At 35.1% G+C, this 14,952-nt stretch overlaps 1 protein-coding gene and 1 long non-coding RNA gene across 2 annotated transcripts; one reads left to right on the top strand and one right to left on the bottom strand.

Moving 5' to 3' along the window:
- The first annotated feature begins 220 nt into the window (after nt 1–220).
- On the top strand, nt 221–2,412 carry LOC126729153 (uncharacterized). Its single transcript, XR_007656524.1, has 3 exons — nt 221–540; nt 2,042–2,122; nt 2,259–2,412. It is a non-coding gene; the product is annotated as an uncharacterized LOC126729153 (long non-coding RNA).
- Nucleotides 2,413–9,087: 6,675 nt separating this feature from the next.
- Nucleotides 9,088–14,692, bottom strand: LOC126728598 (alpha-glucosidase-like). The gene is made up of 5 exons (XM_050434397.1): nt 14,654–14,692; nt 13,911–14,475; nt 12,148–12,378; nt 11,415–12,061; nt 9,088–10,100 (listed from the first exon to the last, which is right to left on the bottom strand). Exons 1-5 carry the CDS (start codon nt 14,690–14,692, stop codon nt 9,222–9,224), a joined length of 2,361 nt encoding a protein of 786 aa, XP_050290354.1. The 3' UTR covers nt 9,088–9,221.
- Between the last annotated feature and the right edge of the window lie 260 nt (nt 14,693–14,952).

Below are 14,952 nucleotides of genomic sequence, written 5' to 3' on the forward strand. Positions count from 1 at the left end.
TCAAGTGAATCAAGATAAATTTTGATATTGTATATCCTTGGAACAATTTGATTAGGAATTTGGCATTCTCTAAGAATCATGGGCCTTTTTTTGTTTGCCAATGAGCTATCTTTGACGATGATGTATTTTTATATAATTTTGCATTGAAATTGCAGTTTGTTTGTTGTTGGGCCTTTTTTTTTTCATGTGTTGGAAATTGAGAAGCATATAGTTACTGAAATTTTCATTATCTGCGTACACAATGTAGTGTGGCAAATTTCTTGGATAAGGTATTATGACCCTTTTTGTGTGGACTAAGATATCAGGAAAATTCTTTTTCTGAAAGCTTCTGAGACACAAAAATCATTATTGTTATCTGAGACTGATCTAGTGGCCGAGGATTTTAAGGTTCACGGAGATGAAATACATACAAAGCTTGTTCAGATAATAAGAGAAAGGTTATCAGTTCATGTGCGTGGCTTGCCCCAAATTGTTGAGGGATGGAATAGACCTGAAGATGCTGACACACAGCCCAGTTAGTTCGCTCGTTCCCTTACCAAGGTAACTTTCTCTATTGGGAATCGATTATGGATAATAGTTATTACTTGACCTTGAGCATCAGCATTTTCAACTCTGTTATCTACAGTGTGAAAAATACTGCTGAATTTGTATTGCTGTATCGAAAGCAAAAAAGAACATTTACGAAGTTTTGAAGAAAGCAAAAATCTTTAGCAATAATGCTGATGTTAGTTTTGGGTAATACACACATATACGTATACTCAAGATACTAAAGTTACCTGTTTACCACTTTAGTAATTTCTAATGTGAAAGTATGTGATGGAAATTTAATTTTGTGTGGAAGCAGTGATTATGCATTTGTCAGTTACCATTGCCAGTAAATGCCAGTCAACAACCAGTTAACAGTTGGTCTATAGAAAGAGGGGGCCGAAGCACCTAGAAGATATAATTGGGGGGATATGTTTTTTAAGAATTTTTTTGTGGTGATCTATTGAGTATCTAAGGTTCAAGAAAGCGTTTTTCACTCTTTAAAAGCAGAAAAAATGCCAATGAGCTCTACCTCAACTCACACCTCTACCTCTTATAAAAGTATTTGGGAATTCCAAGAAATAAAAGTGAATTCAGAAACTCAGCTGAATTCAGAAAGAGTCTGATAATTTATAGCAAACCATTAATTCAATTAATTAAATTTAATAAAAAATTCAACCAAAATTCAATTTTAAAAATCGAACATCATAAACTATTTGATTCTTTTAACAATAATGGAAACCATAACTTAAAAAATCGTATAGTTTGGATCAAATTAAAAGAAGAAGTAGGGCTTTTGGATTTGGTTTCATGGAGAAGTTTTTCATGGTGTTTGTCTTATGAATGATGCTACACACAGTGGATTGAGATCTCTCTAAAGGATTCAGAGTTTGCATGAGAGAGAGAGAGAGAGAGAGCAGTTGCTATCTTCTCCACCAAGTTCTGTTGTGGGACGTGTGTCTCATGTGCCTTTCTAAACAATTTTGATGAGATGAGAAAGGTTGGGTTCTTTTTAGGAGAAATTACACTTTACCCACTCGTGATTTAAAAATTGACACTACTCATCTAAGGTAAGCTCCGTTTGTCTTCCATTACCCACCTCTTGTTAACAATGACTACCCCATCAATAGTCATTGTTTATCTCTCTCTCTCTCTCTTAATGCCTATTTTATTGGTCTCCTCAGTTTCAGCATGTAGCAAATACTTGTGCACCAAAATTAAGAAAAACAATTTAGAATACATAGCGTAAAATTAGAGCTTAATTTTAGACTCCAAGTTTGGGACACATTCAAAGTAGAAATCTCTTAGTAAAACATCAAATTTAAATGGGAACTAAATGAAGAATCCAACACAATTCCCAGAGTGCATGGGAATGTCGTCAAGATTATTATGTGAACCTAACAGTCCCTTAAGCGAAAATAGTTGATTGTTAATTCTATGTATTCAAAGTAAAAAGAGAAAAAGGATTAATTTGCTCAAGTTGAAAAATCCGGCTACGTTTTTGTGCTATTTTCAGGCAAGTGGTTATTGTTATTCATTCACAACTTTCAAAAGCATTTTCATGCTTAGAGATCAGCACTCCACAAACGAAGGATAGGTACTACTTTTTAGTTTTTATGTGAACATATAATGCAATTGCTTTATGTTCCCTTGGGATATAGTGTTTTTAGTAGTTAATTAAATTTAGTCTTTTAAACTCCATGATTAATAGTTTATCCGATCTTACGCATCAGGATGTATCGAGACATTAAGCACATTCTTAGATGTGTCTGATCCCTGCCTTATAATAATTTGAGTAGATCCAATATTCCAAATTGGGGGGCAACTCGATGAATACTTGGTGAAAAGAATCGGAGACCAAAGCTGATGAGGAAAGTACAAGAAAAAAAAAAATTAATAATTTAGTTTTGTTTTAAGCCTTTTTTTTTTGGTTGAGAAACAGTTTTGTTTTAAACCAATTGATCATGTTTATCAGTTAATTTTATTTATTTAAAATCTAGAGTATTTTTCTAATAAGACAATTAGGATTTATCTATGCCAGAGAATTAAGGTTTAATACTTATATAAGCAAAGTATTGCACTCCTATAAAGTGGGATTATTTTGATTAGTAAAGTTTCTATTGCATTTGTCCCAATAGTCTGCTTCTCCCCCCCTCCCCACCCCAAAAAAAAAATCTTTGGGTGTGGGTTTCCATAGAACAAATGTGTATAACAGAATCAATAACGTGTCACTCGGTTGCTTGTTAATTTTAAGATCCATTTTGAATGTTCTTGATTTTGTAACAGAAGACAAACATTGCCTTGTTAGACTGTAGTGGTAGTTATCGTCAATTATAAGACGCAAGAGCTTTCTGTTTTCTAACACAACTATCCAAATAGATAATTCGAAAACGTGTTTCGAATTTGCTATAAAAAATTGATAACTAGGTGCTGCGAGGTGACTTCTGTACACAAATATTGCAACCACAATGATGCATAAAATTATGAATCTTGTAATTTGAAACTCTAACCTGTGGTTTCAAATTACGGGTCAATACAATCCAATATGTGACATTTTTTATGGCTTTAAAAATGTAATATTTTCTTTATAAAAGGTGTTTAGTTGTAATCATTTTATTTTTTGTAATTGTTTTAAATTGATTTCTAACAGGGATAAAATATGACTCCTAAACATGCAATGGAGATGGAGGTTTCTAGTCAAAGCGTTTGAGGACTGTCAGATTTACATTAACCTAACTATTTTTTTCATATTTGAAGCAATTTTCACATCAATAACATTATTTTGTAAAATTCTTTATTGAAAAGATCTATACATGACTAGTCACTAATAAGTAACAACCACAGAAAAAGGGTATGAGTGGTTAATTTTATATGGATATCTTCCTATGTATGATTAATAAGAAAAGAGTTTGTCAAACCATGTTAAATTATTTTCAGTTTTTTACAACATTCCCTTTCTTGAAATGCTTCCATGATGTCAAACAATATTACTTTTAGGAATCATGAGATTTGTCAGTCAACCAATAAATGTTGTAGTCTATATATATATATTATTTTTTTCTTTTGAGAAAACGGTAAGAAATTAACCATTTCATACCTTTGGTTGTGGTTGTTAGTGACTAATTATGTAATGCAAGCATGGAGAGCAGGCCTCATTTCACCAAGATAATATTGAATATAAGATAGGGGTAAAGTCATGGGTTCATGACATGCCACATGCTTGTAATGCGCATATATATATATATATATATATATATGATATCGCAGAAGTTTGAAGAAAACACACACGATACTCTTTTTGATGAATAGAAATTAAACTGTTAGCTTCTGGGTAGTAAACCTTGAATCTACGAGGGATTTTTTTGAATCCACAATGTGATAAAACTAGAATCCACCAAATAAGAAAATTGACAAAACGTCTGTATTTTATTGATAATAGTCTGAAAACTGAATTGCCTTTGGAGGCTACAATGCTTTTAAATAGTAAAACCCTAATTTGACTAAACAACATTAAAAACACCTAAAAAGAAGGAAATAAATAACCTAAGCCTAAAATAACAAAAATTAAATAAAAATACAAAAATTAAATATTAAATTGTGTCCTACATCAGACCCCTCCACTTAAAACAAACTCGTCATCAAGTTGATGGTCAAAATCTGAAATCTTCCGCACCAAATAAACAAATACTTTGAATGCTTTAATAACTTGATCCTATTTTGAAACTTAAATTCTTCATAAAGTGTAGCATAAATTCTCTTCTCATCTACCTTCAATTTATTTGCAACATCAATCAACATAGGGTTGATAAGAAAATTAAAATTTTATAATCCAAGATAATCAACATATTGTGTAGTCATTTTTGTTAGGGTCATATTTTCTATATGATTGGTTAATCTTTTGACAAAATACACTTTACTTGTAATTGGGTAGATCTAAGTTGAGTTTAATATCAAGAAATTTATTGTTCAAACATATCAAAAGGTTTCATTAAAAACATGAAAGTTGATCCAAGAAACAAGTGAAAAAAAACTGTTTCATTAAGTCCTGACACAAGCTCGACAAATACTGCTATCAAGGATTAATGGAGAAACTCGACACAAGCTCGATTTATTGAGATCTACAATTTCAAGAATTTCTAGATTTGAAATTCGGCCCATGATGTCTTGTTTGATTAGGGTTTCTTTTTTCACAACCTTAGTTATATATAAGTCTTATTTCAAAAGTCATTATACACAAAAATAGAGATCTAGATCATATATTCTTTGTATGAAGCAATTGCATTTGTAAGCCATAGAGTTTTGTAACCAAGTGTTTCTTGATTTTCATTGTTGATGAAGTGAACAACTTGGTAGCCAATATCAACCATTCAAGTTGCTATAGTTAGTCACGTACTAGGATCTGTGCAAAGGAGTTAGTCACAGATTGGAGATTTGTGCAACAAAGGAAAGAAGGTTGCTACAAGATCAAGTCCAATTGGGTTGTGGAGCAAAGGTTCAATTGTAGGTTGTATTTTGGGATAGGCCGGGGTAGTGGTAAGATTCTTTATACTTGTAATTGCTTGCTTATTGATTAGCGGATTCTTGGGAGGGATGACTTTAAATTCATCTGATGGGGTTTTTGCCTTGTGAGAGGTTTTCCCCATTTGTCAACAAATTATTGTATCAATTTAATTTTTGCTGCATTTATTTGGTGATTTTTTGGTGCCTCCACGGTTTGCATGTAATTTGACCTAATTAATCAACTTAGGTAATTGAATTAATTAACCGGGGTCAATCTATTTTAACCCAACAATCTTCAACAAATCAACTGAAACCTGGGGGTTGTGGATGATGGACACATCATCATATTAACCTCAATTGGATCTTCCACAATATTCTCAATAATTATCATCTCTTGATTTCTATCACCATCCATAATCAACTCAACCTTCTCTTCTTTGACATCTTCATCAAACTTTTGACAAGTGGTATCTCCAATCTTCAATTCAATAACTTGTTGCAAGTCTTGATCTTTTTTAACCACTTCAAAATTTTCTTTAGAAATAGGCTACTTCATCTTAACCCTCAAACCCTTTCCTTTACTTGATACATAGACTTAGCTGTGATAATTTTGGTTATGTAGTTGACTTTTCATGTTTTGAACATATTGCTTTTTATATCACTATATAGATTTATAATCAACACTTGTATAATCTAGTATATCATAATAGTCATTAGGAAACCATAAATAAATTAATATCTTTTTCATTCTTTGCTAGGAGCATATTGGATGCTTACCTCGCTGCTTTCTATCAATTTGAATGTCTTCCCACCATTACTTTGTTTCATCGTCCAATTTATTAGATGAAAGTTGCACTTTTTCTTCATCACAAATCTTCCAAAAATTAAAATACTCTTCCAAATCAAGAAGCCAGTCAATAAAATCCAATTTACATATATCCATCAAAGAATGGATTTTTCTTGTAGTTAGGAGTGTGTCTTTGAATATATTGATTATTGTTGTTGTGAGATGATTTCCTAGAAAGAAGAGTAGCAATCATTTACTTGATTTCGCCTATAATTTGTTGTGTCTCTTCATGAAATTGGTGGAATGCAGCTCTAGTGTGAACTGCTTCTTCAACTTTGTCGTTGAAGTGGTGGTGGTTATCGTCACACCGGTTAGCTATCAGACCTGGGTAAGTCAAGGCTCTGATACCAACTAATGTCACGGAAGTTTGAAGAAAGCACACACAATGCTTTCTTTGATGTTTAATTCTATAATAACCTTCAATGCAATTGACCATCAAAGATGGTTGCACGTGATAGAAAGGCGCGTAAATGCATTGTTCCTGTCCTTAACAGTACGTTTTAACATTGCATGCTTTGAAGACTACTTAGCTTTCATGCTTCTATTTATTCAGGGATTATTCTACTAATCCATTTTAATCACTCAGTCACATTCAATTAATGTTGCGGCAAGAAAATTCTTCTAAGCAAAACTTTTGTACATGTCACACTTAATAGATAGATTTTAATGATAGCAATGAGGTTTTGTTCCCCTGATTGTAGTTTTTGGTATAGATTGATTGATTTACTAAACAAGCAATTGGCGTTGCCTTTTTTGGTTTGCCTCTTTCAAGGTCTGAATTATATCTTTTTAATTCTATCTACTTGTCTTATAAATGCTTTCTCAAATCGTAAATTGCCATTCGCACTATAAGTAAATTGAACTGGTAAAATTTTTAAAGGCACATAAAAATTCACTGAAAATTTTTACCCAATGCCTTTTGCTGTTTGTATTGTGGTGGGACCCAAGTGAATTGAATAATAAACGGAGCGATTTTTTTTCTTTTCTTTTTGTGTGCATTTTTTGGTGCCTCTAGGAGGATTTTTTTAGAAAATAACTATAAAATCTAAACAATATCATTAGTTAGCAAACGTTTCAAACTATTTTGGTTTATAACAACTCGAGTTTGGTGGAGTCGATTTGTGGGTTGTAAAATCGAGTTTAATATACTCGATTTTCCTTTTTTGCAGCAGATGATGCAGGGAAACGGCGCACAGAAATCGAGTTAAAATAACTCGATTTCTATGCATACAAACCGAGTCCAATACACTTGGTTTTTACACATAGAAATCGAGTCCAACGGACTCGATTTCTGTGTATAAAAAACGAGTCTATTAGACTCGGTTTATATGTACAAAAACCAAGTCTAATAGACTCGGTTTTTCTACACAGAAATCAAGTCCTGGACTTGGTTTCTATTTTCTTTTGCCACACGTAGAACTCAACAAAACTCTCTCATTCCCTCCCACACTCACAGTGCGTCCATTCCATCTCGGTCTCAGCTCCGCTCTCTGATCCAGCTCCGTCGCCGTTCCGTCGCACTCCCTCTCTTCAACTCCATTATTGGCATTTCCAACCCAACTGTTAAATCCCGGAGTCCAGGAACCGCGCACGACACCCTTGGTGTCTCCACGACCGAATCCACTTTCTGCAGCACACGATTCATACTTAACAAAGCCATCAAAGAATTCCTTGTGCCATATACGTGCAAATCAACCTGACAGAACTTGTCGATCTCCTTGTCCAACTCTTGAAGCAGTAGTTCCACCACTGGATTTTCGAGCACTTGCGAACCAGCTTCTCTCCTTTCTTCATATGTTCGATCAAGGTCTCTGTTTCCACTTTTGGGAGTTCAAGTTGTTCGCTTAACCTTCTCCGTCGCCGTCGGCCCTCCATCTCGCTCCGTCTCAGTCTCAGCTCCGGTCTCTCACTCTCCGTCGCCGTCGCCGTCGCCGTCATAGAAACCGAGTCCATTGGACTCGGTTAGGCTACTGCAGAACTGAACGTAGGCGAGTATATTTGATTTTTTCCCTGCATCTGATTTCTTTTTTTCTTCCCTGCACCTTCTGATTTCATTTTTTCTTGTTCTGATTTCATTTTTTCTTGTTCTTGAGTCTTCTGATCAATTGCAATTCATTTTTTCTTGTTCTTATTGAGTGTTGGAACGACTGGTTTTGTCAATTTTTCCCTGCAGCTTCTGATTCTTCAGTCAGGAACTAGTGGTTCTGCAGACAAAGAAACCGAGTTCAAAGGAGTCGGTTTCTAAGCCTGAAAAACAAGTTCATTGAACTCGGTTTTCAAGCCTGGAAATCGAGTTCAACGCTGTCGGTTTCCAAGCCTGGAAACCAAGTTCATTAAACTCGTTTTTCAGGCTTAGAAACCGACGGAGTTAAACTCGATTTTTGCCTACGTGGCCACTCCGCCAATCTCAGCTAAAAACCCAGAAATCGACCCTCCTTAACTCGAATTGCTAGAAACCAAAATAGTTTAAAACGTTTCCTAACTAATGATATTGTTTGGGTTTTGTTGTTATTTTCTAAAAAATCCCCCTCTAGGATATAGGAAGGTCGAAAAAACAAAGCGAGCTTGATCATTTTTGGACATGTAAATGATTCATATTTATTTATGCAATATATATATATATATATATATCAATTGGATGTCTTGTGATTTTCATTTATTTTTTTGAAATTACATATAAGAATATAGTTGATAAAAAATTTTCAAACAATTTGTAAAGAATTTTTTGAAATCCTTTTAATTGACAAGAAAAGGCAAAACAACAGAAAAATATAAAATTATTTTCCTATATATAATGTGTTAATTAATATTTATCAATATCAATGATCTATGATTTTTAATAAATTAAAATTAAAAATAGATAATATCAACCCAAGCTTCTCTTTTCTTATTCTTAAATAACTACATTAAAATTGACCAAAGTGGACTGAAGTAAATCGAAATGGATTGAAATACTATGATGATGAAGATCAACAACTAAAAAAAGTTTAACAACAATAAATATTACATTTCAAATTTTAGATATTATATAGATACATAACTAAGTAGATATTGAAACTCAATTAGCTATGAGTTCTTGTAATTGTAGTATTGATTGGTAATTGGCATATGAAAGAACTAAATTATTTTCCTTGTGTATGAACATCTATTTATTAGAAAAATAATAATTTTATCAGTGCTAATTGTGAGTGAGATTCATTAATAAGATAATGGCATCACTCAAACAGATTATTCAATTATTACTTAGAAATTTATTAAAATAGCGATTTTTTTCCAGCAATAAAATTTCAAACAGTTATGACAGTTGAGTGCAACTGATACTTATTCTCTTACGAGTTGAATCACTATTTCAGAAGTTTAGCTCCAACTTGAACTCCTTTCCTATAAGAAGTGACAATTTTGAGACCTCTACAGTAAGAAATCCCAAGCTGTCGAAGCTTTTCTTTATAACTGAGTTTCCATTCAAGTTTGTTCCATTTATAGTTTCTAGTTCATATCTCTTCGATCTCTTATCCTTCTTTAATCCTATGAAAATCACTTTATCTATGATCCACTTTTGGCTTAAAGCGAAACCTCCATTCACAACTTGTGATTTGACTGATACTTTATTCCCTACTATTCCACCATAAAATCTCACTAAACTCCATTTCCCATCCGCTCCTCCCATCTCCACTTCCTCCCCATCATCCAAGAAAACTTCTCCACTGCTATTTCCACTATTGCTGACAACCACCAAGAGTTGGAATGCAGTCTTCCGAGCTGCTTGTGTTGTCATGGCCTCTCCTTGCATAGCCAGAATATTACCTTCCCGAACATGCACGTTTATATGATTGAGTGGTGCATCAAGCTTGATATACTTTCCTGATTTAACACTCAGTGAATGGGAGTAGTTAAAGAGGTCAAACCAGTTTCCTGCAGGGAAGTATGCATCAACTGAAACAGCTCCTGACTTCAATACTGGTGAGACCATTACAGCTTTACCAATCAGGAATTGTGTACTGATTTCGTAAGTGTTGATATCTTGAGGGAAAGAGAAAAAAAGGGGTCGTGCAATGGGGGTTCCTCTTTGGTGTGCTTCATACATTAATGTGTAAAAGTAGGGGAGAAGCCGATAGCGAAGCCCAAGCACCTTCCTAGCTATTGCAGCAACTGAATCCCAAAGGTAGAGTTCTTGACGAATAGTATTCTTCTCAGAGTGATCTCTTGTGAAGGGATAAAAGGCCCCTAGCTGCATTTGGACAAAATACAGACATTAGGTGCATAAATATATTCAATCAAATAATAAGCATGACATTTTCTTTATTCCCTATTAATGGCACCAAGACTTCTTTGCCTTATCACTCTCTCTCTCATAGCATTTGCAAAGATAATTCAATATACTTCAACAAAATGACATTAAAAAACAAGAAAGATAAACATACACAGAGAGAGAGAGAGAGAGAGATTACTGCCAATGTTATACAAACTTTGGAAGCCTCACTTCTTATAAAATAACAAACAAACAATAAAATTGAAACAGCTATAATACATTTTGGTTTCGATCTCATCAATATTAAACAAACAATCAATTTGGTCCCTAACTCCCTATAGTTAATTTAAATCATATTATCATTAAAGCTTTGGATTATTGTCAATATAGTCCTTTAGCCTAACTCTATTAATACCATTAAGTGTCACATGAATACAAAAGAAATCAAAATCATATCAATTTGGTGAAAATGTTATAAGCAAAAAAGGGTAAATAAAATTGTAATATTGTGAGAAAAAATCACGTTAATTTTTTGTTTTTCAAGAGAGCAGAGGAATTCCTCTTCTTCATCATCATCCTCATCTGCTTCATAGGGAAGTTCATTGGGATCCCCAGATTCAAGCAACATGAGTATGAAAAGATCACTACCCACCAACAGTAACCTTTAGATCAATAAATATTGCATGACCATAATGAAAAGATCCATAGCTAGTATTCAGAGTTTCTTCATCCCAATTGAGTATGAATAGAAGAGGCTCCATAGCAAGTCCAACACCCTCACCACTCATGTCAAGGCCTACTTTGACCACAGCAAAAGAACAGCACCAACCCCTTCCTCCTACACTATGTCTGTTGTGCAAGTGCCCTCTAACCCTTCTTCACTACCTTTGTTAATGACAGGTGAATGTTGAGACTTGTGCACTTGATATGGGTGTATATAGATCATATGACACTTAAGGGCACTTAATTAACAAAGCTGAACGGCAGGACTAGATTGACAACAATTTAAATTTGTAGGGATCAAAATCACTCAAATTAGAACTATATGGTTCAAAGAGCAACAAGTCTAAAGTTAGTGGGAACAAAATATATTTTACTTAATAAAGAAAGCAGAAGCTGGAGGGGGGGGGGGGGGGGGGGGGGTGGGGAATGCTTCACAAAATCGGATCATACACTCCCTTTATCTACAACAAGTCTACAAAACAGTAAAATATCATATCAAAAGCTAAGTAAAGCTTGAGAGAAAAAAAAGTACAATATCAACTAATCGTTTTGACATCTATCAATTTTTACCTGAATCCAACGCCCACAAAGTTCTTCAGTTGTATCTCCTATAAAACCACATACATCTGCTCCAACCATTGGGATGCCAAAAAGTCCAAAATTCAAAATTCCTGGAATTGAATATGCCAAATCATTCCATGTAGCAGCGTTGTCTCCAGTCCAGTGTGCTGTGTACTTGCCAGAGGTCACAAAAGTTGACCTGGCAAGTATAAATGGCCTTTTACCAGTCACATTGATTAAGGCTGCATTAGTGGATTTGGACTCTAGGAGTCCGTATAGGTTGTGGGCATTGTACTCCGTAATGTTACCCCAGTGTAAGGATGTTGCAGGGACAGTTCTATTATTAATGGGCCGCGAAACTCCAGCATTGTTAATTTTGTAGGGAGGGTCATCAAGAGTAGAATTTGGAGTAGGAGGAGAAGTTATAAAGCTAGAAATCTCATTCATGTCAAGCCAAAGACCATCGAAGGGAAGAATATCTTGAAATCTTTTTATCTCACCACCCCAAAATACTTCACTAGCTGGGTTTAAAAAATCAGGGAAGTAGACTAGGCCAGGCCAAACTTGACCCAAGTAAGGGACACCATCACGTTTTATGAACACATCAGCTTGCATTCCCCTTATGTAGGTTCCATCTGTCTTATTCACACTGATACCTGTAAAATAACACATTTTTACATTAAATAAGAGAGTGAGAATAGTTACAGCTGAAGAAAACAATTGCATGTCAAGTAACGCATACCAGGATCCAAGATGAGCACATATTTCTGTCCATTTTGATGAAGAGTATCAACAAATTTTTGCATTTTGTCCAATGGGAAGTTGATAGGATCAAGGGTAAAATCCTTGTAGCCATCCATGTAATCAATATCTGTCCACATAACTTCAAGAGGTATGCCAGCTTTTGCATAGCCAGCAACCACGCCTTCAAGGTCAGCCACATTCTTGTAACCCCATCGACACTGATGAAATCCTTTACATAAAGTTAACAATAACCACTTGGGTTAGCATTTCTTATAAAGTATGTCACGATAAAAACATAGCAGGTCAGATCCTAATTTGGAGCGAGTCACTCCAAGTGACGATTATATTGGCATACAATTGAAGCCTGAATATAATGGAATGTCTTAAAAGTATCTTTAGAAAAGAACAACTCATTACAGCAATTAATTTTTTCAATTGGTCCATCAAAAAGTCTTCTTTCAAATTCACATTACATCTTCTAATGTCACACTTTTCTTTTTCTTTATAAGCACTCTGTAACCCACTATGTTCCCGATAGAATTACATATGGCGTCTTTCTATAAAGTTGACTATTACTGGTAGTATTCATTAAACTTCAATTTGGTCAGGATTTGTATTGCCCTATGTGATGGACCAACATATATTTTCTTGTTCTAGAAATTCTTCTTCATTCTAAGGAAGTAGTAGATCTAATTTCAGGATGAAGTGTCACACTTGTCAGTTTTGACCATGCCTTTCAAAATCAATTTTACGATAATTGAAAAGAAAAAATCCTAAAAGAAGTCAAAAGGCAATTTAGAACAACGTGAAAATGAGATTTGTGAACCCCTTGATGCTAATTTGAAAGTTAACTTTAATTACCTAGATCTAGATGGTGATGTTGTGATAGGTGTCATTCATCTAATTTTTACAGTCACAAAACAAGATGTTCAAGTGAACCACTACCTAACTTCGGAATTGACATTGGGAATTATAATAATGCAATATCTAAGAAAGCAATGTAGAAATTGAGAATAGAAATAGAGTCACATCTGGATCCTTATCATATGATATGGATTAATAATATAATATTAAATGTTGATAAGCTGTGCCTTCACATTTGAAAGAAGCAAGCTTAAAGAAACACTTACGCACGATGTACTGTCTCTTAAGCTTTGTCACTTTTATTTTTTGGGTCACACATGAATATGGGATCATGATGCACACCTTTCCAGGCATGCTACTCCTTTGTTGATCGCAAAAAGAAGTTCATTATCACATTTGAAGTGTGTGAAACGACATTCTTATTTTAGCTCTTAACTCGATGGAATTGAGTTCTTTTGGAGTCAGAAGTGATGGCACTATAGGTTGCATGTATAATTCACCAATATTTAGAAATAAAATATAATGTTAAAGAAAGTATTACGTATGACATGATATATGAAGGTGATGTTGTAATTTCATAATTCCAATCATGAGAATCACAAATAAATATGTTAATACATTCATTCTTAAAACAATTTATTAGATTTGAGTCATTTGACCATGCATCAATATTAAGAAGAATGTTGACTATTACAATCCAATCCACTCATTTGAAACTAAATTGATAAGATTTTAACAACTCTATTGCGGAGTTATCTAATAAGAACTTCAGTTGTGAAGTCTAAGTTTGTAAATGTTAACTAGTAAATTTTGCAACATCTTCAGCATTTTTCTATTCACAATATATGAAAACTGAAAAGGCAAACAAGACAAGAGTAGAGAGAAGAGAGAAGTTACCAAAGGACCAATAAGGCATAGGCGTAGGGCGGCCGATGAGTTCCGTATACTGCTCCATCACCAACTCCGGCAATGGCCCAGCAAAAAAGTACAAGTCAATAACCCCACCAATCACCTTATACGTAATCCTATCACCACTGTATATCACATCCATCCCATTACTATTCAACAGCAAAACACCATGACTTTGAATGGCCGGTGATGATGATGTTGATCTAGCGTCCATGTAAAACGGGTGCGAACCATAAAGATTGACATCGAGATTAGCACTGGCGATATCAGCGTTCCACAAAGTGAGCGTCTGAGTTTCATCGGGAACAAGCTTGAAGGACCGCTTGGTTTGCTCGCCAAGGCCATAGAGTGAGGACTTGGATTTGGGGAGCGAGGAAGAGAGCTCGATGTACTGGTTTTTGAAGATGAAGGGAGTGGAGGCGGTGTCGAAGATCGTGTCGTTTGTGGATTTGCGGGAGATGGAGAAGGTGAAGGGAGAGGTGGTGTGGAGAGTGAGGGTGAGGTCGGAGTTGGGGTCGGAGAGGAAGTAGGAGAACGAAATTGGAAAATAGGCCTAATTTCCCAACTATCTAGTTAATAGGTCCGGTTTTGAAACAAATTGGGTCAGTAACATCTCGACTTTCTGACAGTCGATTTTAGGCCTTGTAAATCGACTCTCACAGAGTCGGTTTTGGTTGTCCGTGACATCTGATGTGGCAAAATTGCCAGGTGGCAGCCATCTAAAAATCGACCATCAGAGAGTCGATTTCCATGTTGGTGTCACGTGCCATTGACGTGGACTGACGTGGAGCACGACCTGGAAACCGAGTGTGTGAAGGTCGATTTCCAATAGGATATTTTTGAATTTAAGGCTCTCTTTCAGTCGTCCACCCACTCACTCTCCCTCATCAGTCAAACGCCTCTACAGACTCTCGCTCACCCTCACTCACCCTCTCCTTCTCTCACTCTCTCAGCGTCACCGTCACCGTCGCCGACGCCAGCCCAACCCACTCACCCACCCACTCACTCTCCCTCATCAGTCAAACGCCTC

This window comes from Quercus robur, chromosome 5 (genome assembly GCF_932294415.1).
Source record: "Quercus robur chromosome 5, dhQueRobu3.1, whole genome shotgun sequence".
NCBI lineage: Eukaryota > Viridiplantae > Streptophyta > Magnoliopsida > Fagales > Fagaceae > Quercus > Quercus robur.

What these genes read in the sequence shown, in the direction of transcription:
- LOC126728598 (XM_050434397.1), bottom strand. Translation starts at nt 14,692, where the DNA reads ATGGCACGTGACACCAACATGGAAATCGACTCTCTGATG. An exon ending in TGGAAATCGACTCTCTGATG is followed by an intron (nt 14,476 to 14,653) that starts GTCGATTTTTAG and finishes TTGGGAAATTAG; the next exon opens with GCCTATTTTCCAATTTCGTT. An exon ending in TATGCCTTATTGGTCCTTTG is followed by an intron (nt 12,379 to 13,910) that starts GTAACTTCTCTC and finishes CTTTATGTAAAG; the next exon opens with GATTTCATCAGTGTCGATGG.